The sequence below is a fragment of the Myripristis murdjan genome, chromosome 9, assembly GCF_902150065.1.
Source record: "Myripristis murdjan chromosome 9, fMyrMur1.1, whole genome shotgun sequence".
Taxonomy (NCBI): Eukaryota; Metazoa; Chordata; class Actinopteri; order Holocentriformes; family Holocentridae; genus Myripristis; species Myripristis murdjan.
In genome coordinates this window covers 16389433-16414534 of record NC_043988.1, presented here as the reverse complement: position 1 = coordinate 16414534, position 25102 = coordinate 16389433, and the positions used below count along the sequence as shown (strand labels likewise).

Genomic DNA, 25102 nt, shown 5'->3' with positions numbered 1-25102 from the left:
CTCCTGTCTCTCAGCTCACGGAAACAGTCATCAGTCTTTGCCGTACTGGCGCTTCCAAAATGATTAATTCTCTGAACAGGAATGACTTTCTTGGAAAAAAAAAAAAAAAAAAAAAAAAAAAAGTAAATTAATTTTTTAAAAAAAATCCACTTTTGCCTCCTTAGAAAACAAACAAAAATACTTTTTCTTGACAATACTTTGTGGGCTCCTTGTTTTTACAGATAGTATTTCCAAGGTAAACCCATCTTTGAGATCATCTGAAATAACTCATGCACTAATTGAAGGTGTAACTTATTCGTATGAATCCATAAACATAAAATAGCCTGCTTACGGGTTCCTACCGTCACTGACATGTAGCGTAGGCACAGACAGAAAACAAGTCAAGCAGGTAGGGCGCCTCATATAGGCTATAAGAACAAATGCTTTGCCCTTTGCTCGTGGCTATCATCAGTTCAGCAGGCAAGCTGCAGCCGCACTCCTGACATTTACTGTGCTTACGTCTGCTGCTTCTTTTTGTAGATTTGAACATGAACAAGTCGAGACATGGGTCCATACTTTTAAATAGGTGCACGCTGGAGTGGAAACCAAACTCACCTCGCCATGACGGACACCTCTATGCAAGGCTTAGTCACCCGCGGACGATAAACTAATAGCCTACAGTTATGTAAAAAATATGCATATATACAGTACAGGCCAAAAGTTTGGACACACCTTCTTATTCAATGCATTTTCTTTATTTTCATGACTATTTACATTGTAGATTCTCACTGAAGGCATCAAAACTATGAATGAACACATGTGGAGCTATGTACTTAACAAAAAAAGGTGAAATAACTGAAAACATGTTTTATATTCTAGTTTCTTCAAAATAGCCACCCTTTGCTCTGATTACTGCTTTGCACACTCTTGGCATTCTCTCGATGAGCTTCAAGAGGTAGTCACCTGAAATGGTTTTCACTTCACAGGTGTGCCTTATCAGGGTTAATTAGTGGAATTTCTTGCTTTTCAATGGGGTTGGGACCATCAGTTGTGTTGTGCAGAAGTCAGGTTACTACACAGCCGACAGCCCTATTGGACAACTGTTAAAATTCACATTATGGCAAGAACCAATTAGCTAACTAAAGAAAAACGAGTGGCCATCATTACTTTAAGAAATGAAGGTCAGTCAGTCTGGAAAATTGCAAAAACTTTAAATGTGTCCCCAAGTGGAGTCGCAAAAACCATCAAGCGCTACAACAAAACTGGCACACATGAGGACCGACCCAGGAAAGGAAGACCAAGAGTCACCTCTGCCTCTGAGGACAAGTTCATCCGAGTCACCAGCCTCAGAAATCGCAAGTTAACAGCAGCTCAGATCAGAGACCAGATAAATGCCACACAGAGTTCTAGCAGCAGACCCATCTCTAGAACAACTGTTAAGAGGAGACTGCGCCAATCAGGCCTTCATGGTCAAATAGCTGCTAGGAAACCACTGCTAAGGAGAGGCAACAAGCAGAAGAGATTTGTTTGGGCCAAGAAACACAAGGAATGGACATTAGACCAGTGGAAATCTGTGCTTTGGTCTGATGAGTCCAAATTTGAGATCTTTGGTTCCAACCGCCGTGTCTTTGTGAGACGCAGAAAAGGTGAACGGATGGATTCCACATGCCTGGTTCCCACTGTGAAGCATGGAGGAGCAGGTGTGATGGTGTGGGGGTGTTTTGCTGGTGACACTGTTGGGGATTTATTCAAAATTAAAGGCACACTGAACCAGCATGGCTACCACAGCATCCTGCAGCAACATGCCATCCCATCCGGTTTGCGTTTAGTTGGACCATCATTTATTTTTCAACAGGACAATGAGCCCAAACACACCTCTGGGCTGTGTAAGGGCTATTTGACCAAGAAGGAGAGTGATGGAGTGCTGCGGCAGATGACCTGGCCTCCACAGTCACTGGACCTGAACCCAATCCAGATGGTTTGGGGTGAGCTGGACCGCAGAGTGAAGGCAAAGGGGCCAACAAGTGCTAAACACCTCTGGGAACTCCTTCAAGACTGTTGGAAAACCATTTCAGGTGACTACCTCTTGAAGCTCATGGAGAGAATGCCAAGAGTGCGCAAAGCAGTAATCAGAGCAAAGGGTGGCTATTTTGAAGAAACTAGAATATAAAACATGTTTTCAGTTATTTCACCTTTTTTTGTTAAGTACATAACTCCACATGTGTTCATTCATAGTTTTGATTCCTTCAGTTAGAATCTACAAAGTAAATAGTCATGAAAATAAAGAAAATGCATTGAATGAGAAGGTGTGTCCAAACTTTTGGCCTGTACTGTATATATATATATGTGTGTGTGTGTGTGTGTGTGTGTGTGTGTGTGTGATATATATATACATATATATGTGATCACACTGTAAGCTATGTTAAGAGTTATAAGAAATGTTTTTATAATTTAATTAGGCTACACTAAAGCCACAGCGTACGTGCTGTTCTCTTGTTGTTACTCCGTTATAGGCCTACAGGGTAACAACAGGGCGGGTTAGATTATGAAGTTTACAATGATTTCTTTTATTTTTATAGTAGCTCTAATTGTGATTTCCCCCCCTACTAGTGATCACCAACTTAGCTCATAGTTTACCCATTCTTTTATGAACATCGGGCCCCTGACCTCTCAAGTTCATAGATGCGTAAAGGCAGCGTTCAAGACTCCCCTCTTTAAAAAGACACGCCCCTCGTGCTTGACGCTTGCGCAGTGTGCTAAAGATTTCTTTGTTATTTTGTTGCACAAGGGTGGGGCATACCCCAGAAGGTTCGTGCGTATCTCCCCGCCGACTTCCTCTGTTGTAAAACTGAGTTACATGCAGGCTAATCATAACACGGTCCTTGCGGATCCCTTGCTGCAATGTTCCAGCCGAGGTTCAAGAATTTCAGTATCAACTTCAACAGGGTGAATGAGGCGGGGACTTTCTCCAGCGGGGACCCGATCAATGGCCAGATCTCGTTCGAGCTGACGAAGGAAACGAAGATTAATTCAATAACGCTAACATTTCTTGGGAAGGCGCACGTCCACTGGAGCACGAGCTCAGGGTCGGGCAAGAGGAGAAGCCGAAGACATTTCACCGCCACCGTGGAGTTCTTCAAGCTGAGCAGCACCATCCTGCAAGAGCGCACCGGTATGGTAACATTTGCAACTCATCTGTCAGGCGCCTAAATGACAAGAGTTGAGGTATTCATTGTCCAGTCACTCTCTTCCAGCTATTGGCGATGGAACAGAAAGACTTCAGCCTGGGATGCATGTGTACCCGTTTTCATGCCAGATCCCCCGAGGGTGTGTATCAAGCTTTCCCCTGTCGAGTCATTTAGGCTCTGTTGTCGCTTCCAGTATTAAGAAAACTGTTTCCAAGTCTTCATCTTAAGTTATAGCAAAGCTGCTGTTTTGTTTAATTAATTCATTGTTGGAAAATGAGAGTGTCGCACAGTCCTGCTCCATCTTAGATTTGAGTTGGCAATATTGTTCCTTTGATTGACTAAGTGTTTTGTCTTTTTCCCATCCAGCTTGGCTACACATGATGCCTATACAGCCCATAAATGAGTGTGTTTCACTCTCTAATTTGATCTTGACAAGTTCTAGGGCCATTATATTATTCAAATAAAGCAGCAGTACAGTGCATGGAGCAAGAGTGTAAAACTTGTTTTGTTTGTTTGTTTCCAGTGATCAGCATGTCACAATTTTGCCTTTGCTGTGTGCCACTTTTTTGTTACACACTGTTTGTTGTTGCCAGATTTGATTAGCGCTCATTATTTGCTTTGTGTAAAATGCAGAGACTTCCCATCCTCCTTCAAGGGGCCAAGTGGTGAAATCACCTACACCTTGACAGTTGGTATCCGCAGGCCGTGGCGTCTGACCAAAGACTTTTTGACAGAGGTGAACTTTGTAAGCCGCATTGATATCAACCAGCCAGGGCTTCTGGTAAGTGATAGCCCTCCTCCTGCAGTATTGGTTATTCGTTTTGCTGTGCGCCCCATCAGCTGTTCTCTTTGGATTAGCCTCAGAATTCCATGTTTAAGTGCCCGAAAGTAGGTGTGTTGCTAGGTGATAATAAGATAAGAAATGAATGGTTTAAAATTAAAAGTCAGCATCACGTGGATTTCCGCCAGTCGCCTACTTAATCCACTCTAACCTCGTCTCTTTCTCTCTTTGTCCCTCTGTTGTTTTTGTGCAGGCTCCCCTAGCAGGAACCAACAGCATGACAGCGTGCTGTTTGTGGTGTGCCCAAGGTCCCATCACAATGACTGCCCGCCTGGATAAGAAAGCCTTTGTTCCTGGTACTGAATTTTGAACAGTTTTCTTGTTGTGTCATTGGTCAGAAATCAAGTGTGGGACCGAAAAAAAATCTGCCAAAATAAACACAAACACTCTCTTTCAGGTGAAACCGTCAAAATAAGTTGCGAGGTCAGCAATGCTTCCTCCCGCACCATCACTCCGAAGATACACCTTCGTCAGAAACAGATGTTCTACACACACAACAAGGCCAACAGACGCATGCTTGAGAAGCAATTGGCCTCAGAGACTAGGCAGCCAATCGCCCCTCACACCTCTGATGTATTCACTGAAATCATGCTGACTATCCCTCCCGCTGTTTCACCCACCATCTCTAACTGCGCCATCATTGAAGTCAGCTACATGATCATAGTAGGTATCAGTGACCAAATGATGCTTTGATGGTGTGATGTAAAGAGGCCTTTTTCAGAACTATTTTAACATGAAAGCAGGGTAAACGCAGCTGTTACTAATGATTAATTGCCTAATTGTTTCTTAAATCAGATCTTTAAGACAGACTGTCCATACTGTTATTTCCAAGTGAGCAGGTTGGATTTGTGTGTCCAGACATCACCAACCTTGCACGGGTTGCTGTGGTAACGACATAGGCGTCAGTAAGTATGTACATGCGGCTAGTGACATGACTTTCCAACATGGAAGCAGGAGAAATGAACAGAAGCTTCACCCAAAAAGTGCCAGCAGAGAGTTTGTTTCAGCACCTGTTTCTCTCTGTGTCGTCCTCCATACCGTTCAGCTAGTAGCGGCACGGATTCTGCTCAGCTGCTCTGATGCACTGCTGTCAGTCTGGGTTGATGTCGTCATTGTGCGTTGCATTGCGAGTGACATGACAGTTTGAAATCTGATTTGAGCGTCCAGACTGAGATGCATCTGCAGAAATCCAATTGGAATCACATCTCACACCATCTACAAATGTGGTTTGGATCCAGTTTGCAAAAATCTCATTGCATGTGGATTGTGGCTGTCCAGACTTTCTAAAATAAATGTGAATACTATCTGGATCTGCCAAAAAAAAAAAAAAAAAAAAAAAAAAAAAGATTAGGGCTGGCAGTTTGAACAAGAACCAACAGAGAGGCGGGCCTGGTATTGTGCATGCTGACTGACCGGAAAGGCTGTGCTACAGTGAGATGGATCAGAGCCATAATTGATAGCATGAAAAACACCGGTGTCCACCCTGCTATTTTGTGTCCAAATGACTGCTGTGAAAAGGTCCGTTATCGTCAAAGTCATTCTTCAGTGATTTATTATCGTTGTCAGTTTGTCTCAGCTCTGTAAAAACATACAAAAGCCTCTTGCTTCCAAACAATGGCATCACGAAACTTTCCGATTTTTCACTCTCCAACCTCTCAACCTCTCCACTTGCTTTGGGTCATCACAGGGGCTTTGAAACAGCCTCATGAAATTCAGGTGTGCGTTAATGATCGTGGTTTACAATGTCTCCTCTCATTGTCTCCCTTATAGGTGAAACTTTGTCCTAAAGGTTTACCCAGCCTCGAAGTGCATTGTCCCATTGTCCTGTGTCCTCTTGCATCCGCTCATCTGCCACCCTGTTTGTGAGTATGTAACTGCGGTATTCCACGTGATGTGCTTTTTTCCCTGGTTGAAGGAGCCACGTGGTGCACAGCTTCATCTCAAGCTTGTCCGTTCCAATTCTTTCTTTGTTTAAACCATCCAAACTGATGGTGAACGGTATTTTAAGTAAATGTATATCCTTTTAAATTGTTTTACATTAAGCCTATTGATAATATACCACTGTTACATGTCATGTGCTTCACATAGTTTCACAGTGCACTCTGTTAGTAAGCCTTATTTCTCAGGGTGTTTTTATCAGGCTTACCTGACAGAGGATGTTTCTTGTTACTTTTATTCTAATTGTTTTTCATCATTCATTTCATCATTGTTTTTCATTCATTTAATTTTAGCTGCTACAACCTGTCTTCTTATGGTTTGAGTTAATCTTACATATTGTCTAATACAAATTAATAATATATAGTGCACTAGTAGATGTTGCCATTTTTTTTGTGCACTTCTGCATTCACTTCTGCAGGTATAGGCCTATTTGTGAGTGTGTGGCGTCCCTCTTCTCCTCCTTGTATCTATCCAATAAGTATGTACCTCAGCCACTCAGGTGTGCATTTCTCCTCTTGACCAAAGTGATCATTTGTACCTGTTGTTATTAGAATAGCCATTAAGTCATTGTCTTGGCAAGAAAAAAGAATGTCATGCCAATTTGAACACTTGGACACCATAGTGCTTTGTTTATTATTAACCTTTATTTAACCAGGTAAGTCCCATTGAGATTAAAAATCTCTTTTTCAAGAGAGACCTGGCCAAGACTGTCAGCAGCAAAAACACAAAGTTACAGACAGAGACACGACAGAAAGAGTTAAAATCACAAGAGAAAATCACTACAATAAAAACAATACAACGACACGGCAGTACAATACAACCAAGTCAAAAGAGGAATAAAACAGAGCTTTCTGGGAGACTAATATAAACACTGATGTTCTAAAAACAACATTCAATCGACCTCAATTTACGATCTCTCATTATTGATTTAAAAACATTCATTGACACCGAGTCCTTTAGTTTTAGTTCACTCTGCAACAAACTTTTTTGTAATGAACCTCAAGGATGCATGGTACACTGTGTCAACCATATGAAGACAATGACCAGAGGCATACATATATAAAACATCACCATAATCCAACACAGGTAAAAAGGTGGCAGCGACAAGACGCTTTTTTACATTAAAAGAGAAACAGCTTGTTACGAAAATAAAAACCTAGTTTTAGCCTTAGCTTCCTGACCGGGTACTGAACATGTGGTTTAAAACTGAGAGAGTCATCAATTAAGATACCCAGGTATTTGTAAGACTTGACAACCTCAGAGGTATACAGAGGTATTGTGAAGCAGAAGCCAAAACCCCAACTGACTTTATGGAAACTGCCTTATAGCAACATGCTGCCATAAACTGTTACCAGTATTTACATAGTAACTGTGGGTGCATTTCTGTTTTGTGCATGCACTCACTGCACAGTGTGGGATATTGTATGTATGTGCATTGATTCGATTTCTGCAGATGGCAAAGTAGATGTTGTGTGTTGCTTTAGAATTTGAAGGTTTTTACCACTAGGGCTATTCCAGAGCCCTTATCATTGGAATATTTTTTTTTTTTATCTATGTTTCTGTACCATGTTATAGTTGGGAATCATCTAGGGGTGTAACAGTGCGTGTATTCATCACAAACTGTCACAGTATGGACATTATGGTTCGGTGCATGCAGTCATACCAAAAATACCAGGTAGCCTATGTGCGAAGACGGATGATTCAACACTGTACACTGCAGCAGTTTATTGTTTAATGCAATCAAGTATGTTTATTGGTAATTAGGTCATGTCTTCGCCATCCAGTGGAAAAAAAAATGCGTACACCATGGTTGTGGAAATACATCAAACATGCTAATATTACAAAATTGGCCAGTTGACGAAATGCTCCCTGGCTCTGCTACTCTACTAGCAAGAATTTTCCTCTGTCTTTTGTTGGGAGGGTTGGGCTTAAGCTTTGAATGTATAAATATAGCCTAAGTGGAACAAATTAAAAAAACACCTAATGCCCATGTTTTATTTTGTACTTTTATAACATAGGGAATGCCTTTTCAGTTTTGTAGCCAATTGTGTGCTATTGCCTTTTTTTTTTTATCTAGACCTACATCACTAGGTGAGCCTTTTGCACACCTGTAGGTCGGCAGGTGCGTAGGAGAAAACCGGGGACCGGCAATAATCAGAATAAAAAACTCCCGCACACTGCTTGCATCATTTGCAAAGGAGAACTTACGTTCTCCTTTGCAAATGATGCAAGCAGTGTGCGGGAGTTTTTTATCTAGACCTACATAAAAGGACACATTAAACACTATATTCTGTACCAACTACCTCAAGGTGGATTAAACAACAGTAGACTTGCACTACTTTGTGTTCAAAATAAATGAAAGGAAGGCTAGCCTTATGCATTTTTGTACTTTCCCCTGCTGTACCGCAGTTGCACTGAATTGCGATGTACCAAACATATTTTGCGTGTACCGTTACACCCCTAGGATCTAGTGACATGGAAAAAAGAAGTCATAATTGCACTGTATATTTTGAGTATGTTACATTTTAATGTTAATATCTGATATTTAATCACATCTACATGTCAACCATTGCATGTTTTATATTGTTTATAATGCCACAATATAGAATGGTTGTATCTGAGGAAATTTAAGCCATGCTACTTGCAGAAAGATGAAGTTTGCTCTAAATGATGATGATGAAGACAAAGATCAGCCGCTCCAGTAGCTGCGTTCCGGTCATTCCAGTCATCAGCAGGTCACAATTGCTATTTCCAGTCATCATCCCATCAGCAGCATGAGCACTGCAACTGCTTTGCTTCCTCTACTATGATTCAGCTGTAGGAAATTATGATGCTTCATATGATGGCATAAAAGAGCATTTGCCATTTAGCCAACACGAATCCTAAAGTGATTTTTAATCGAGTGATTAGATAGGAGGTCAGTGTCTTGCTGAAGGACACTTTGACAGCTGAAGTCAGTGAGCCTGAGCCTACTTTAGCTTCAGTCTGCCTCTGGGACAGTATCCCTACCCACAAGGCCACCCTGCAGCCCCACTTAATTTAACTGGGTGTCAAACAATTTGATGCTGCAGCTGGTTCTGAAGCCAATTTAGAGTGTCTCTGCTTTACGCTCAGACTTGTGTCATGGCAGATACAGTGGTAGTTTGCATTCAGAAACAGAGGGCTCATCAGAATGGAAGATAATTTAACTACCTCTTGGACATCGTCATCCTCCAGCTACCTTAGCGCTGACTAAAAATCTGTCTGGAAGGTCTGGTCTGTGTCTGTCAGGTTATCATTTAGGGCGAACTTGGCTCATGTGGATGTCATTCATCTCTTCTGGAAAGTTTCTCTTGAGCCCTGTGCCTTCTAACGTGATTACATGTCATGTTATTGAGTCTTTAGCTCTTAAATTAGACAGTATTAAATATATTTTTCGGTTTTTATTGTAAGCTGTATTGGGTTCTTCAACTTTGTCACTCCTTTTCTCGAAAATGTATCAAATATTAAACAAAAACATGATACGACTATCATGTTTTCTATGTTTTGTGTGTAGTTTTGTTAAAATATTATTGGAAGGGTACTGGATGTACTAGACCTGTGCTTTGTGTCCTGGCTTGCAAATATGGTGCCTTCCACCTCCTATCTTCTAGGGCAGAGTAATGCTCATGGCTATATTGTGAAGAGCTGCACTTATCTAATGCTTCTCTCCCTCCTCCCCCTACCTGGCCCTCTTTAACAGTTCAGACTGCCAAAATGCCACAAACCAATCAAATAAGCTCTGTTGCAGAAAAATGATCACCATTTTTGCCCTGCATATTTGTTTCCAGGTCAAATGTGAACACAGAAATTGGCATGCCCCAAATATTTAACTGATGTCTACTAGTTAAACTTTTCTTTATCAGATTACTGCCAGGCACATGTCTGCATTCCTTGCTCTGTTTGCATGTTATAATACTATAACAGGTGCAGCCTAATTAATGCCATCAAGCATGTTTATTCTCATGTCTGTACGGTACCTAAGGTGTTTTCACTTGACTGATGAGCCGTTTACAAATGCCCCAGGGGTGCAGACACTTACTTTGGATGCCATACATGCATACAAATACATACATGATCCTACAAAATATGTTAAACACACATGAACCCAGAACAAGAATCAGAGTCACAAAGAAGTAGACATGTTGTTCCCCTCCAACGGTGCATGGTGTTATGCCCCTTGATGTTTTGTAATATGCCATGCCCCCCACTGTGAAAAATAAGGTAGTTCTTTCATGGCCAGTGACCCACCCATACACAATATGTGCTGTATCATTTAGGTCAAGTGTTGACCACGTGTCAGGGCAAATTTCAGACCAACTGGAAAAAGATAGCACAGGTAGAGGAAAAGACTTTATCCAGCAGATCAGCGTTTTGCTTTCAAATTGCACTACACCCCATTTTTCCCAAACACAATATTTCAGATTCTTAGACCCCACACATTTTGGAAAGAAAAATCTCTCTTCGGCTAAGGCCAGCCAGGAGGGATTCATCAACGAGGATTAAGAACCAAAGATAATTAATGATGATGATGATGATGATAGTTTATTTCAGTCTCAGTTACAATCAATTGGCATTTTCAAAGATTAATAAATTAGTTTTTCAGAGTCTGAAAAGGTGTAGGCTGAAGCCATAAGTGTTAAGTTACAAACAAAACAATTGCAATAACATAAGATGTCATAACATGTCAGAAAACAATAGGTAATTCAGACACACACGAAAAAAGTGAAGGAATGATGCAGGGTAGCAGATACGCCTATCAAATGTAGACTTTGTCTTCTTCTAGTTTCTTTCCATGATATCAATGAGAGGAAAGAGAGGTGATGGCAAAATTGTAAGCAAAAACAACACAGTAGAAATAGTAGCTACCTCATACCGGTGGTGTTCACTGGTAGGTAATCTTTGGGATTACTTATTGCTAAAAAAAAAAAAAAAAAAAAAAAAAAAAAAAAGTGTTGTTCTGTACTTCTAGACACACCCTGCACGGCCTCTCAATAGTTCGAGCTCACCACCTGAGCTTTAGCACTCGCCGGAGTCTCCAGTGTTTGTCAGGACTTCTGCATAACGGTGATAGATCATGTTAAATGCTGTGAAGAATTTTTCAGTGGGGTATAATCCCAATAACAAAAGCAACACTTTCACCAGCGGTGATTACCTTACAGGAACAATTACATTGGATCTTGCCGAGGACTGCAAAATAAATTCCCTCTGTGTGAAGCTGAAGGGAAAAGCTAAAGTCAAGTGGGTTGAATCATATGGCAGAACCATTGTGGTGTACCACGCCAAGGAGAAGTACTTCAGCATTAAGCAGTTCATCATTCAGGAGGGCCATGGTGAGTGTGTGCTGCTTATGGGATTTTAATTTCAGAGCATCACAGGTGACCATAAACAGAAACTCTTATTTAGACTGTAATTTCTGTTATTTAAAGTGAAACACTACAAAAGCGATTGATGTGTTACATGTGAAACTGAATTGTTGAGCAGGTGTGTCCTGCAAAAATGAGATTTACTGAGCTTTACTTGCACATACCAAATAATAAAGTACAGCAAAAATGGTAATTTTATGGTCTGCACCTGTGAGATTGAAGAAAGCAAAGGGGTTTTACTAAAAATAAAACAAAATATTTCACATCCAGATTAATTTTATGTTATAGTTCTGTTGATATTTTCTGCAGGCCATTTATTGTCTGTATACTCAGAAAATATGCTTATTTTCACAACCTCCATAAGGTTTTCCCTAAAAATGCCTCTGCTGTTGTCACCTGATGACAATAAGTTATTTATTTGTGATTTTTTTTTTTTTTAAAGTTTGCATTCCAAAAGCTGACTGTGTTTACAAATGTAGTCCACACTGCCCCAAATAAGACCAATACAAATTATTTGCTTATCATTATTTTCTTATTTGCCTAACTAGTTCACTACACATCTGACAACTAATGCATAAACTGACATTATTTTGCAGCCCTCCAAATTGTGTAATTTTTCTTTAACTTTAATTTTTGTTTTTCAGGGAAGAGTAACGTTGGCCAAGGTAGCCATGTCTACCCATTCACCTTACAGTTCCCTGAACAGTGAGTTTTGTCTAAATTAATTTGTCATAGCATCTCGCAGATAATCAGCTACCATACTTTACAATATTTTTTGGACTTATATATTGCATAAAATCAAAAGAAACTGAAATATTTACACTTGAGTATTTTCACAATTTTACTCAATACTTTGCCAGTTTGCCATGGGTGAAATTTGGACTATTCATTGTAAAAGAAGACCTTTTTTTCCCCACAGGAAATGTCACTCATCACCCAGTCTGTTTCATACATAGTTTTCCATTGTGTGTTTCAGGGATTTACCATCTTCCTTTAGGGACAAAAAAGGAAAAATCCTGTACAAACTGGAGGCAAACCTGAGCAGACCGATGAGTATGGACAGCAAAGCTAAGGCTCAGCTCACCTTTATCTCCAAAACAAACTTGAACACTCCTCCAGGGCTGATGGTACACGACGATTTGCTGTATCTCACACACATACACACACACACACACACACACACACGTCAAAGAGGTTTGCTATTTGACTTAAGTAGCCTATGCTATGACAAGTTTATCTCTAACTACGTTTATTTTTCCTTTCAGGCTCCACAGCACAGTGTGAAAGATAAGACAATGAAGCTCTTCACTTCAGGAACAGTAGCTATGGATGTAAATATTGATCGAATGGGCTTCTACCAGGGTAATTTGGAATAATCTACAATAGAGATGGAGCACGCACATACAAAATGAGAAACTCCAGTGCCAGGAAGACAAGGCAACAACTCGAAATAACATAAAGTCAGCACACTGGACACTGTAGAGAGGTCTCAGGGTTTAATAATATATTTCAGTCACATATTGATCTGCATCAGGAAGAGTGAGGATCAGTTAACAACGGCTTATCTTTTTATGAGGGTCTTATGGTGACTTGACAGAGAGAGGGGCAAAAAAAAAAAAAACATGTGATGCAGTTGGACTTTGCTTGGCTCAAAGTTTCCTTTGGTTCAGGAGGTGTTATTGTGTGAAGATAAGACAGCCAGTAATGACCCATGTAGTAATAGTAGTGATGGTGAGTTGAGAGAAAATCCAACTATGTGCTTTAAGCTGGGCAGAGTTAGTCCTTCTATTGGACACACACACACACACACACACACACACACACACACACACACACACACACACACACAAACATCATCTGTATACTGTAGAAGGAGATAAGCTCCAGGAAAGAGTGTCTCTGAATTACATAAAATTGAATTTGTCCTGAGGTACTGGGTATATATCCAGTACCTCATTAGCACTGTGTATTGGTCTTGTGTGTAGGTACACACCAGAGAGTAAAAGCAATAGTTTTACGTGTAGGAGTAAATGGACTTGTGTTTTTCATGTTCACTATACTGTATGCATCGCTGTTTGTTTTGCAGGAGAAGACATAAAAGTTGTGGCCTTCATTCAGAATCGCTCCTCTCGTGAGATTAAACCTAAATACAGATTATATCGGAAGCACAGTTTTTTTTCAAAGTTAAAGAGGAAAGTTGAAACCAAGGAGCTCCTGAAGGAGGTGGGCGAGCCAGTCCCACCCTCAGTCAGTCAGACTGTCACCAGGATCATCACCATCCCTCCCGCCGCAGACCCCTCCATCCTAAACTGCAACCTCATCAAAGCAGAATACAGACTCAGGGTGTGTATTCTGAAACAGCGGCTCTCTAAGATGTCTGCCCCTGAATGCATGGTCGTCGTTGTATCTCTTGAGTCAAGTGTGAGACCAGGGATACAAAATTGTTTTCAGAATCATTTTAAGTGTTTCCTGTCTCCCCACTGTAGGTCTATCTGGATGTCAAGTATGACACAGACCCTGAGATCAAGTTTCCAATCGTCATCCTGCCTGCCATTCAGGCACCTGATGTGCAGCCACCACCTGCCAATCCTGCCTTTGTGTTTGAGGGATTTAGAAACCCAGAGCATCCAGGCTGGGACAGCTCCACGCAAAACCCGACAGCCTCAGGACCCTCTGCTCCCCCTCCGACCTCCCAGCTCTATGGGATTTACCCACCTTTGTCTGGTTTTGATGAAAAATTCTAGTTGTTCAGATTTGGAGGACTAATTGAAAAAGATCAGTGTTTCTTATTAAGCTCTTAATAAATAAGAAAACCATACACTCTCTCTTCTGTAATACATGTACATTTGAGACATACTTGAATATATATGATCTTAATTTCATTACATATTAAATTTATGATTTATTTCCTCTCATCCACATTTGAAAATGAGTTCACTCCAAAGTAGCCTCAAGTAAAAAAAAAACAACAACAACAAAACAAATAAACAAAAAAAGCCAAAACAAAACATAAAAATCACTGGAGGCAATCACAGGACTGATACAGAGCTGATGTGTAAGAAATTTAAAAACACAAGCAAACAGACAAAAACAATTAAGGTTAATGAGTCTACAATGACGTTTTGATGTCATAGGTCAAATGAGAACCCAAGTGCAGACACACCGGAGGCAGGCTGAAGGTATAGTCTTACAAAAGAGTTTATGTAAAAACAGGGAGGTGGGTGGGGCGGTGGCTGGCTGAGGAATCTGGAGAGGGAGGCCGTGCAGAAGAGTGCAAAGGGGTCCCGCCTGAGGGAGGGGGCAGGGGAATCCAGGGGGTTGAGGAGGCCGGCAGACATGACGGGCAGTGCAAAAGGAAACAGGAATAGGACGGGAAACAGGCAGGCAAACTGGCAGAAAATCTGACACAAACTGCTACTAGCCCTGAGGTGGATGGGACAGGCATCCAACTATAAACCAAATACTATAAATACTAAATGTTAAACATGGTAAAAAAAATGGATGAAAATTCTATTTATTTGTTTAAAACAGTCACATCTTTCCCAATTTATATAATTCTGCTTATTACCAGTATTACCAGATTATGTTCCATAATCCAATTTTTAAGCACACAAAAAAAGTTAGACTAACTAATTTATGGCAGGCAGACATAATTCATTTCCTTTTATGCACGATTTATTTGTCTACCATTTCTGTAAAATAGGATTGCAAACAATTGATAATATTACATAATGTTACCTGAGACACTGAGGAAAATGCCATAATGAGCCGCCAGGCCTTTGGGATTATTTAAACAGGCCCGTTTGGATTCAGGGGTTGCAGACACACCCATAGGAAGTGGGAGGGCCTCGGTAACTCTTCCCCGTGGTTGTTGTTGCGGCCGCTGATGCGTGTTTGCATTTTTATGCGCTCTTACAATCTTCACCAAAGGACTGTTCTCCGTGCATCATGTCGTCTACAGTAAAGAACATCACTGTGCACTACAACCCGATTAATGAGGCGAATACGTTCACAAAGGGCGACATCGTTTCTGGTCATATCGCTCTGGAGCTCGCAAAGGAGTGCCATGTAGAGTCTCTGTCTATTAAATTCAAGGGAAAAGCCGAAGTGATGTGGACCGAGAGGCACGGCCAAACAACGGTAGTCTATCACTCCAAGGACAAGTACTTCAGCATCAAGCAGTTTTTTATTCGAAAAGAGGAAGGCCAAGGTAAGTGGGCGCCGCGGGAAGTTGCGTGAACTTTGGTTGTGTCCCGTCGTGAACTCACACTCGCACCGACGGTGTTGTCATTTAAGCGGGTCTAAATACTCACACACTGCTAAGAGTTGCTCCTGGGCACAAAGCGTCCGAGCATTCAACAGCCCACCAGTTTGCAGCTTGCACCAACACGCAAACATACCTGACAGCTTCACAATAAAAGCTCCCATGGTGGAGACCCAGGTTTGTGCGCTGAGCGGATGAAAGATTCGTGCCATGGCTTGTTTAAATGGCCAGTGCATACAAATGATGAAACTGTGCTTGTTTTTCTCTCCTCAGGGGATGACTTTCAGGTGCTGCTGACAGACCAGGAGGGCTGTGCATGTAAGTCATGTAAACATTATATTGCATTCGGCAATCTTATCTCAAGTTGTGATGGGGCTTAATACACAGTTTTGTTTGTTTGTTTGTTTGTTTGTTTTAGATCCAGTGGTTTTAATGTCTGCAGTGAATTTCTGATTTGCAGAGACACGTCTTTTTTCATCATAATTTGTTGCAACTGGCTCACTGAGCCTCAACGGCCATCCTGTCTTGTTTACCCCAAAGATCCACATCCAGATAAGGTTAAAGTTACAGTTTCTTTCAAAGGAATGTCCTCTGCAGTATTCAGAAACCTCCGGGTTTACACCAATAACACCAAGACGTGCCGGTGTATCGTTTCCACAACACTTCATCTATCACTATCACTAGCATTATCATCTTTAGTTGAGTGTTTCTGAGAGATTTTTGTAAATGGGTCGTTTGTAGCGCATGCTGCCTTCACAGGAGCTTGGACATCAGAGCACCTGTAGCCGTTCACCAACATGGCGTTTGCTGTGTCAGCTCAGGAAAATGGACCTCATCTTGGAGGCTGTGCAGGACATCAAGAATTAAGAGGAAATTAAGAGATTGTTCCTATGGAAGATTACTTTCCTCTCTGTTTGTTTTGCACATGCACACACTTTTTTGCACTTTGAGCATCACATAAACTAATCACAGCAATCAGAATCAGAGATACTTTATTAATCACTGAGGGGAAATTGGGTCAGTTGCAGTTGCTCAACTCCCAAGACAATTAAAGTATACGAAAAAGAAAGAAATAAGAAATCTAAAAATATGTCCTTTATGAATTCAAATAATAGTATGTGCATTATATATAAAGTTGTAGGTAGGTCATGCAATGCTCCATTTAAACTTATAAAAATAGTTTGTTTAATATTGCTTTGTTTATTGGTATTGGTGCATACCTAGAGCAAGATAAGACCTTTATTGAATTGCTGGAGTCTTCTGACAAATTTTAGTAAATAGTAGAAATACAGTATATGGTATTGTATGGCTGTGCCTGAAGACTTATTCTATGTAGCCAAACCTGTTCATTTGTGTAAACAGATACATTTGCCAGCTTACCAACTTCTTAATATTGGTATCACTTCATATGAGTTTATTTCTTCTTGGTCCATAAGTGGCAATAAAACTTGACCTTTATTCGCTGTCAGAATTACTAGTCCTCTCTCCAGTAATGCATACTGAGTTAGCAATGTGTTTACATGGACCTTTTAATCTTGGGGGGACAGAAATGTATTCTTGAACTTCAAAACTCTTCAGCATAACCGAGCCTTTGTGATTTTTGTGTTGTTCTGCAGAAGGATAAAGGCAGCATTAACATGTGTTGAAAGAAAGACAAAAAAGTAATTTTAGTTGCTGGCAAGAGCAGCATATTGTAGGCATGTGGTGTAAAATGACATAAGGTCATTAATTCCAATTTATCAGTTATCAATTTATCAAAGCTTATTACTTTAAGTCAAACAAATGTTTGTTTGCTCTACTGATGTTGATTTATTCATTTATTTATTTTGTATTTAAGAGGTTTACCTCTTACCAGGCTATCCTTGTAACTATGATAATATTCATAAGTAACCTGCCTGGTAAAATAGAAGTAACATCAAAAGGTGAATGAGCAGGCTGCCCACTGGCTAACCGACCACAGGGTGTAAGGCGTGCCTGCTGTCAGTCGGTCATCAGCATGAAGTCACTCATGAAAACAAGTAGCGTGGACATCTGAAGTGGTTTTGGTGATAGCTGCAGGGATAGCTTCTGAGAGAGTTTTGGTCAAATTCCAGAAACAGTAACAGTTAATGTCAGCGTACATTTGAATGAACGTGGCCTTTTTTATTAACAGTACCATAAGACTAAGAAATATGACTCTCTCTGCACTGTTTCTTTAAATCCTCCTCAATAAAAGCCCAGTTTTTTTTATCTGCAGTCCTTGCTCACATTCTGCACATGATGTTCCCTTTGCCTAATTGTTTGCATGCCCACGAAACATGACCGCGGACTGTTACAGAGTTGTGTAGGTTCATGCTGTAATTTGAAAAAACAACTAGACACTTCATTTCAATGAAATGTTAAACTTTTAGAAATGACTTGCCTGTTACTTCTGACTTTGGACATTTTATGGACATTTTATATACATAAATGTGAGGGCCAAATGTGCGGGTTCATATTCAATGACCCCATACATTTAAATGTTAAGCGTTGAATGATAAACAAGAAACACTAAACTGTTAAAATTTTGCAGTTTGAGATTACCTAAAGAGAAAAAAAAAAGAAAAAGGCTGCCATGTGTCTGTGTAATCAGGCTGTGTAATGAATATTGAATGAAAACAAGTTGACTCAGGATGACTCAGGATGATTGCAATATGCCTGGGCAGTAAGATGCTGTTTTTGACAGCCACAATAAAATAGCAGCCTTTTGATGGTTCTTTTTCAGACCGCAATGTCATCGCTCCAGGTCATCATATCTACCCTTTCACCTTTCAGTTCCCCACCAAGTAAGTACTGTCAGAAATTAAATAAAAATATAAGATACAATGTTCTGTAATGAGTAGAAAGACCATATTTATTTTCCCTATACTTGTTTCTGATTTTTTTTTTTTAATTAAACAATGACTACAGTTAGATTGTTTCAAAATGTGCCTGCATACTCCTGCATAATCTTGTCAAATACCTTTTATTTTTATGCAAGATCAATCATAATAAGTAATTATATAAGTACAAATAAAGCCTTCCCAGTTTTATGGTTCAGATCTATAATACTGCACATACTGATTTTTACCTTTATGTGCAGTGCTTTCAGAAATATCTACATTTCGACATTTCAAAATAAAGGCCTTCTTTGCATATCTGTCTCAAATGAAACAAGCTCTTCTTAGGATTAAAAAACACTTGTAACAAATACCGAGGCACTCATCTTATAAAAAATAAAATGCCTTTATTAAGTTAAGGGCCAAACATGGTAAAAGGTCACTTCGACGCGTTTCGGCTGGAAGCCTTCATCAGGAAGTGTGTCTCTTCTTAGGATTGATGGACTAATAAGGCTCAGAGGATGGCCTGAAGTATGTTTTGATTGGCCTGCTGATCCTTTGCATTAGGGATATGCCTTCCTCCTTTCATGGTTCTGCGGGTAAAATTGTATACTCACTGGAGGCCAGGCTGAGTAGATCGATGAGGATTGACAGCAAAGACACAACAAAGATCACCTTTGTCTCAAAACCTGACCTCAGCAGTATCCCTGGACTAATGGTATGTGCTGACTCACATGTGGGAGAATGAAAAATGTATATCTATCTATCTATGAGAGATTCGCTTTTATAATTGTTTCCGTGGTAGAATTACTATTGACTGGTTGATTTGACATGGCTCATTCGGTAGCACAATCTTTCATTGCAGCTCATTAAAATATAAATTAGATGCAAACACAGTGAAGTGATTGATTGCCAGAATAACAGAAACATGTACTGTCATTCTTATGTACCAACATACTATTTCCCTTGGCTGTTATCAATTAAAGTCCTTCTGTTTTAATCTCTGTTTAAGACACCACAGCATGATTCCAAAGATAAGAAAATGAAGTTTTTCACTTCAGGAACAGTAGGCATGGATGTAAGTCTGGAGAAGATGGGTTACCAACAAGGTGAGAGCCTCTATTCAAAGAGTGCCATTCATGGACACCGAGTCTCAAAGGTTGTGTCAAAAAGGCATTGTTGGTCTCTTTTGCAGGAGAGGGGATAAAGGTCATAGCCTTAATTCAGAACGACTCGTCTCGTGACATCAAGCCCAAGTACTGTGTGTACAAAAAGCACAGCTTCTTTGCAAACAAAAAGAGGAGGCTTCATACCAAAGACCTCTTCAAAGAGGTTGGACAGCCCATCCCCCCCTCGACTCACCAAAGGGTCACCCAGGTCCTTACCATCCCCGCTGACTTGGAGCCATCCATCCTGAACTGCAGTATCATCAAAGCAGAGTACCGGCTCAGGGTAAGTGTCTTACTGACCTTAATTGGTGAAGAAATCATCAGTGTTTAAAACAGAGGTGTGTGAGTGTGAACATACATTCATAGTTTATGAGTACTGAATATTATAAGTAGGGGAGACTGGGGTAAGTTGAGCCAAAGGGTAAGTTGAGCCACCCCCTGTTGCTAGGAAACGATAAAAAATATTGATCATGTGACCAAATGTTTAGGAGGAAGGCATCATTTCATGGAGTCTGTGAAGGTAAGAACCACATGGGTAAAGTGGTTAGACATTTATTTCCAAAAAAACATTTTTTACTCTTAAAAGTGAATTTAGTCTATCATCAGTTTCATGAGAATTGTGTTAAGACCAAAATAGATAATTTTAAATTTGTTTTATACGTCAATTGTGGTATCTATGAGCTACAACATGAGGTCATAAACCTAGCATAAAAGTGCACCATTTTAGCTGTGGGGCCTAAAAAAGTCAAAATGGTAGCTCTGGGGTAAGTTGAGCCATTTGGCCAGGGGTAAGTTGAGCCGGAGGCCCATACACTTAATAAGTGTATTTTGGCTGTAGCCTAAATGTCTTAAATATTAAATAATAAATAAAATAATAAATATCAATTACTTATTAAGTGTATAGGGTAAGTGTATTTTGGCTGTAGCCTATATGTCTAAAATATTAAATAAATATTAACCCTCCCCCATGCCCCCATGCCCCCGGTGGGCATGGGGGCATGGGGCCACGGCCAGTGTGGCCGTTGCCACCAAATGTGTTACGTTCATATGCTCATAACTGACCTTACTGTCAGCAAGAACACCAAGAAACTAGTGTTCTAGTGTTTTCTTTCCAAAAACACAGCTGTTAATTTTCTCTTCCGAAGCGCATTTTAAGGCATGTTAAAACAGCTGTTTATTGTACCTGCTGAATTGTGTTTAATAAAAAAAAATACATATGAATGTGAAGAAGTGACTGTTATTTAGGGAGGGAGAAGGTGAGGGAGGGGTGGGATGGAGGGGGGGAGGAAGGTGGGGGGTGAGTAGGGATACGGCTCAACTTACCCCGCTCCCTGGCTCAACTTACCCCATACACGGGGTAAGTTGTGCCACGAGACCACTTTTTTTGGAAATGCTATATTATGGAAACAGTTATGTTTACACTCATTCTGTTTGTTTGAAGAGATGCACAACATCCTGAAATATATGCAGATATATTAGTTAGCGACAAAACTATGATTGCCTTGATGTAGTGATCCTAAATATGAAAAATGGCTCATCTTACCCCAGTCTCCCCTACACCTTCTGACATATTTATGCATATGGACATTGATCTTCATTCCAACAGAATTAACAAAACATGTTGCAAAAATGTAAAGCCTGCAATAATACAAATCAGAATCTGGTGTTGCTCCTTTTGACATGCACTACATAACTTTATGTAGTGCATGTTGTAATACTTTTGCCATAAACTGATACTTATATTTGCTGGGGGAATATTATCTTAGCTCTTAATAATTTTATAACTGAACTGTCTGATGGTTGGGTGCTGTCTTGCATGTACTGCCACATGTGGCTTGATTTTGTTGTTCTGAGCCATTCTGTAGATTATTTGAGCTTTTCAATCACTGGACTCTCTTCAGCCGTAGATATTTGCCTTTTTCCAAAGAAAAGGGACATACTTAGCTTTCCACAGCACATAATGTGTGCAAGGAGAGGATATACTGAATGCAGAAGTTTTTGCCAAAATTTCAGCTCAGTGTTTATAAAATGCCACTAAAATTAGTGGCCTGGCATTAGTTCATAGTTCTCATGTTCATATGAGATTAACTCATTTTGTTATGCAGTATATGACCCAGATTTTCATGAAAATGAGCTGTGAATGCTGGGAAATACACCCTCAAGTATTTTATGTAGGAGTGAACTAAATCTAAAACAAAAGATGTTTGCTTTATTCTTCTTCCTCCTGTTTTTGCCACTGTAGCAGCTTGTAGTGTATTTGTGATGTAAGCATATTATCAGTGAATCAAAGTTGCAGGGAAAAAAAAAAAGAAGCAAAACAGCAGTTAATTGGGCATTGCTATGCCTTTTTGTCCAGATGGGTTGCTCCTGGCTCTTTCCTCTCAGACCATTTGCAACAACAGCCTTGATCAGTTGCATATCAGTTAATTTGTGCCACAGATAATAGCAGCACAGTGTCCAATTCTGTAGTGTTATGACTTTTAAATACATGCACTTTCAAAAACTCTAGGCCTGCACTCTGCAGAGCCAGTATGGTTTTGAACCCTATTCTGCTCTCATTTATGTTGTTTCCCAAAGGAGTGATTATACATATGTAAACTGTGGCCTTTGTAAAAACAGTCATGTCCATAAGTTTTCAGTGTAGAACAAAGGTAAGATGGACCGTTCATTATTCATTGTTGTCTCAATGAAAAATTATTTTATCTATGAGGTGAAACTCACTCACTCACAGAATCGCAGTTAGCTATAGGTCTGCTAGATTTGAATGTGCCAGCTTGCTGCTCATTAGGTAGCAGCAAGGGCGCCCACTTTCTTTTTAGACTGTTTAAAAGGAGTGTGGAATTGTGTAACTGAGAAAACACACAATGTATTACCCATTATTGGCTCTTCATCACAGCCAAACTTAAAATCCATCTTTGTGCTTCTGGAAGCATTGTGATGGTAACCTCATGACGATATCAGCCATGATTTAGCTATAATATGTGCCATTGATCAGGTCAGTGAAACTGACCAGTCCAGTTTTAGCACATACAATCGTTCAGGAAGCAAGATTTGTCCAACATGCATTGAAAATTCAACCAAAAACACACTATTAAATTGACTGCAGGCACATGTAATCTGTTAAAAAAAAACAAAAAAAAACAAACTCTAAGCTACGTTTTACACATCAACCCTAGCAGAACATGGGTACAAACAAATAGCGGTGCTTTGCATCTATGATAAGTGTGTCCTTGTTAAAAGCTATACATAGAAAGACTATAGCCTCGGGCTACATTTTTCTCACTGAGCCACAGATATGTAAATGTTTATAGGCCAGTGTGTTTTCAGTCATACCAAACATGAATGTCCCATTCAAATTCCTGATTTTTTTTCTTAATGCCTGTTCGTGTTTTGGGTCACACCAAGTTACAGTCTTCCCAAGTAGGAACTTTGTAAAAGGCAGGCGAACAGGTTGCAAGCCAGTCAGAACATAGACAGGCAGTCACTTGCATGCACACTGATACCAATAGGCAATTTAGAGTCTTCAGTTCATGTGACTTGCATGTCTTGAAATGTATAGTGAAGTCAGAGAGGAAATCCTCACAGACATGGAAAGGACAGGCAAACAGAAAAGGCCGGGACCAAACCCTGGCACATCTTGCAGTGAGCACATCACTAACCACTGAACCACCATACCATACTTCACGGGAAATTTATTGTTTCATATGCTTTTCTGTGAATATGCCATGTCATGCCTAATCTTACATCTGAGAGATTTTAGCTTTCTTGTCAAGAAAGACTAAATGTTGAGGGGAAAAGGATAAAAGCATAAAATACATTAGTGGTGACGTGTTGTCAGGGACATGTACTGCAGGTTCCTGAATTTGGCAAACTGCAATGGATTTTTTTTAAGAGCCTAATGCTACAGTTCTTTAAAAGCCCTTGTCACACCTGCATTTTTTAGCCCCAGGCTAACCTAAGCTAGCCCCCCCCTGGACGAACCTCCCCGGGCTTACTGTAGCCCAGGGCTTAGGTGAGCTACAATTCACACTTGCACTTATTAACCCAGGCCTTACAGTAAGCCCTGAGTTAAGGATTCTCACTTGTCTTCAGAAAGCTTGTACAATTCAGACAACGAACATTCTGTTGCTTTTGTTCTAATTTCAATTCACACTAGACACCTTATCCCTGATTACTCTTTTGTATCTCCAGAAAATCAGGGATAGCCCTGCTCTGGACCTTTGTTTAGTAAATTCTGGCTTAAGGGTTGGCGTATCCCACATTCTAAGTTTGAAGTGTGAAGTGTGGCTAATGAGGACCTTAGCTAAGAGCTCAGTGTATGGTGAAACACAATGTGGATTTTTAAAATTTTTCTTCTGCATATTTCATCTATAGGTCTACCTGGATGTCAAGTATGCTTCAGACCCAGAGATCAAATTCCCAATAGTCATCTTACCTGCTTCTGAGGTTCCTGCCATGGACCAACCACCTGCTTATGCTGGATTTGGATATGAAGCCTCTTGGAACCCAAACCAACCAATCTGGGGCGCTGCAGCACAAGCCCCAGTGGCATCCCAACCTGCAGAGCCCCCACCTCCTTATGGGCAGTATGGGCTGTACCCGACCATGTCCGATTTTAACAAAAAATATTAATGACACCGTTCTGAAGATACTTTGTGTTCTGTCATTAATAGGATGAAGGGATATCCAGGGACTACAGTTGACTTGATTTCTAATCAAAATGCCAGCCTATATTACTGTATGTGTGATGTTTTTCTTGTACAGTGTCTAATAACTGTTCCACATTGTTCTACATAGCGGAACATAATGGATAAACTGTGCTGTGCAGTGATACCTCTCTGAGTGAAATGTAATGTTGGGGGGGGCGGACACAATATAGGAGCAGCTAATGAATGTAGCTAATACATACACTATATGATGCCACTGATCTGGTATGACATAACACTCAGCTATTACAATTGTCTATTTTTTTTTTTTTTTGCATGTGTTTCAAATCATTTTTACTATTTTACCATATACTAACCAGGATTTAATGTACCTGTATATGTGTGTGTTCATATTATATATTTTGTAGTGTTTGTTAAACAGTTACGGACTGGATCATTTGAAAATATATGTATCCGCTTCCCTGTAAAACACATTTAAAATAACTATTGACATTCCGCCACTTGTTCCTGTTGTGTTTCCTTGTACAGATAATATAAGAACAGTTACCTTAAGTGCTTATTGTTACGGTGATAAATGCTCCACAAACATGCCATGGTAATAAGTCACATCCAATATTTTTTGAAATCTCACTAGATAAATACTATGTGTGTAAATGGGTAGATGCATCATGGGAAATCTTGTCAGAGTGTAGCATGTGACAGTCTGTACAGAGTGTAAAGACACCTGGCTCACCTGTGCACTCCGCCCACTTCCATGACTGTCAACAGAAAATGTCAGGGGTAAAGTACAGCTTGTTCCTTGATGATAAAATTGTTGCTCATTGCTGTGGCCAGG

General features: G+C 40.2%; 3 protein-coding genes across 3 annotated transcripts; all 3 read left to right on the top strand.

The window, feature by feature from the left end:
• The first annotated feature begins 2798 nt into the window (after nucleotides 1-2798).
• On the top strand, nucleotides 2799-8012 carry LOC115365926 (arrestin domain-containing protein 3-like). The gene is made up of 6 exons (XM_030061149.1): nucleotides 2799-3151; nucleotides 3234-3306; nucleotides 3801-3948; nucleotides 4202-4304; nucleotides 4406-4671; nucleotides 5779-8012. Exons 1-6 carry the CDS (start codon nucleotides 2881-2883, stop codon nucleotides 5872-5874), a joined length of 957 nt encoding a protein of 318 aa, XP_029917009.1. The 5' UTR covers nucleotides 2799-2880; the 3' UTR covers nucleotides 5875-8012.
• A 3029-nt stretch (nucleotides 8013-11041) lies between these two features.
• Nucleotides 11042-14138, top strand: LOC115364714 (arrestin domain-containing protein 3-like). The gene is made up of 6 exons (XM_030059267.1): nucleotides 11042-11297; nucleotides 11975-12035; nucleotides 12307-12457; nucleotides 12596-12692; nucleotides 13417-13673; nucleotides 13817-14138. The coding sequence occupies exons 1-6, from the start codon at nucleotides 11042-11044 to the stop codon at nucleotides 14072-14074; spliced, it is 1080 nt and encodes a 359-aa protein (XP_029915127.1). The 3' UTR covers nucleotides 14075-14138.
• A 999-nt stretch (nucleotides 14139-15137) lies between these two features.
• Nucleotides 15138-24763, top strand: LOC115365873 (arrestin domain-containing protein 3-like). The gene is made up of 7 exons (XM_030061074.1): nucleotides 15138-15540; nucleotides 15868-15912; nucleotides 18338-18398; nucleotides 18999-19149; nucleotides 19444-19540; nucleotides 19627-19883; nucleotides 23975-24763. Exons 1-7 carry the CDS (start codon nucleotides 15279-15281, stop codon nucleotides 24230-24232), a joined length of 1131 nt encoding a protein of 376 aa, XP_029916934.1. The 5' UTR covers nucleotides 15138-15278; the 3' UTR covers nucleotides 24233-24763.
• The last annotated feature ends 339 nt before the right edge of the window (nucleotides 24764-25102 follow it).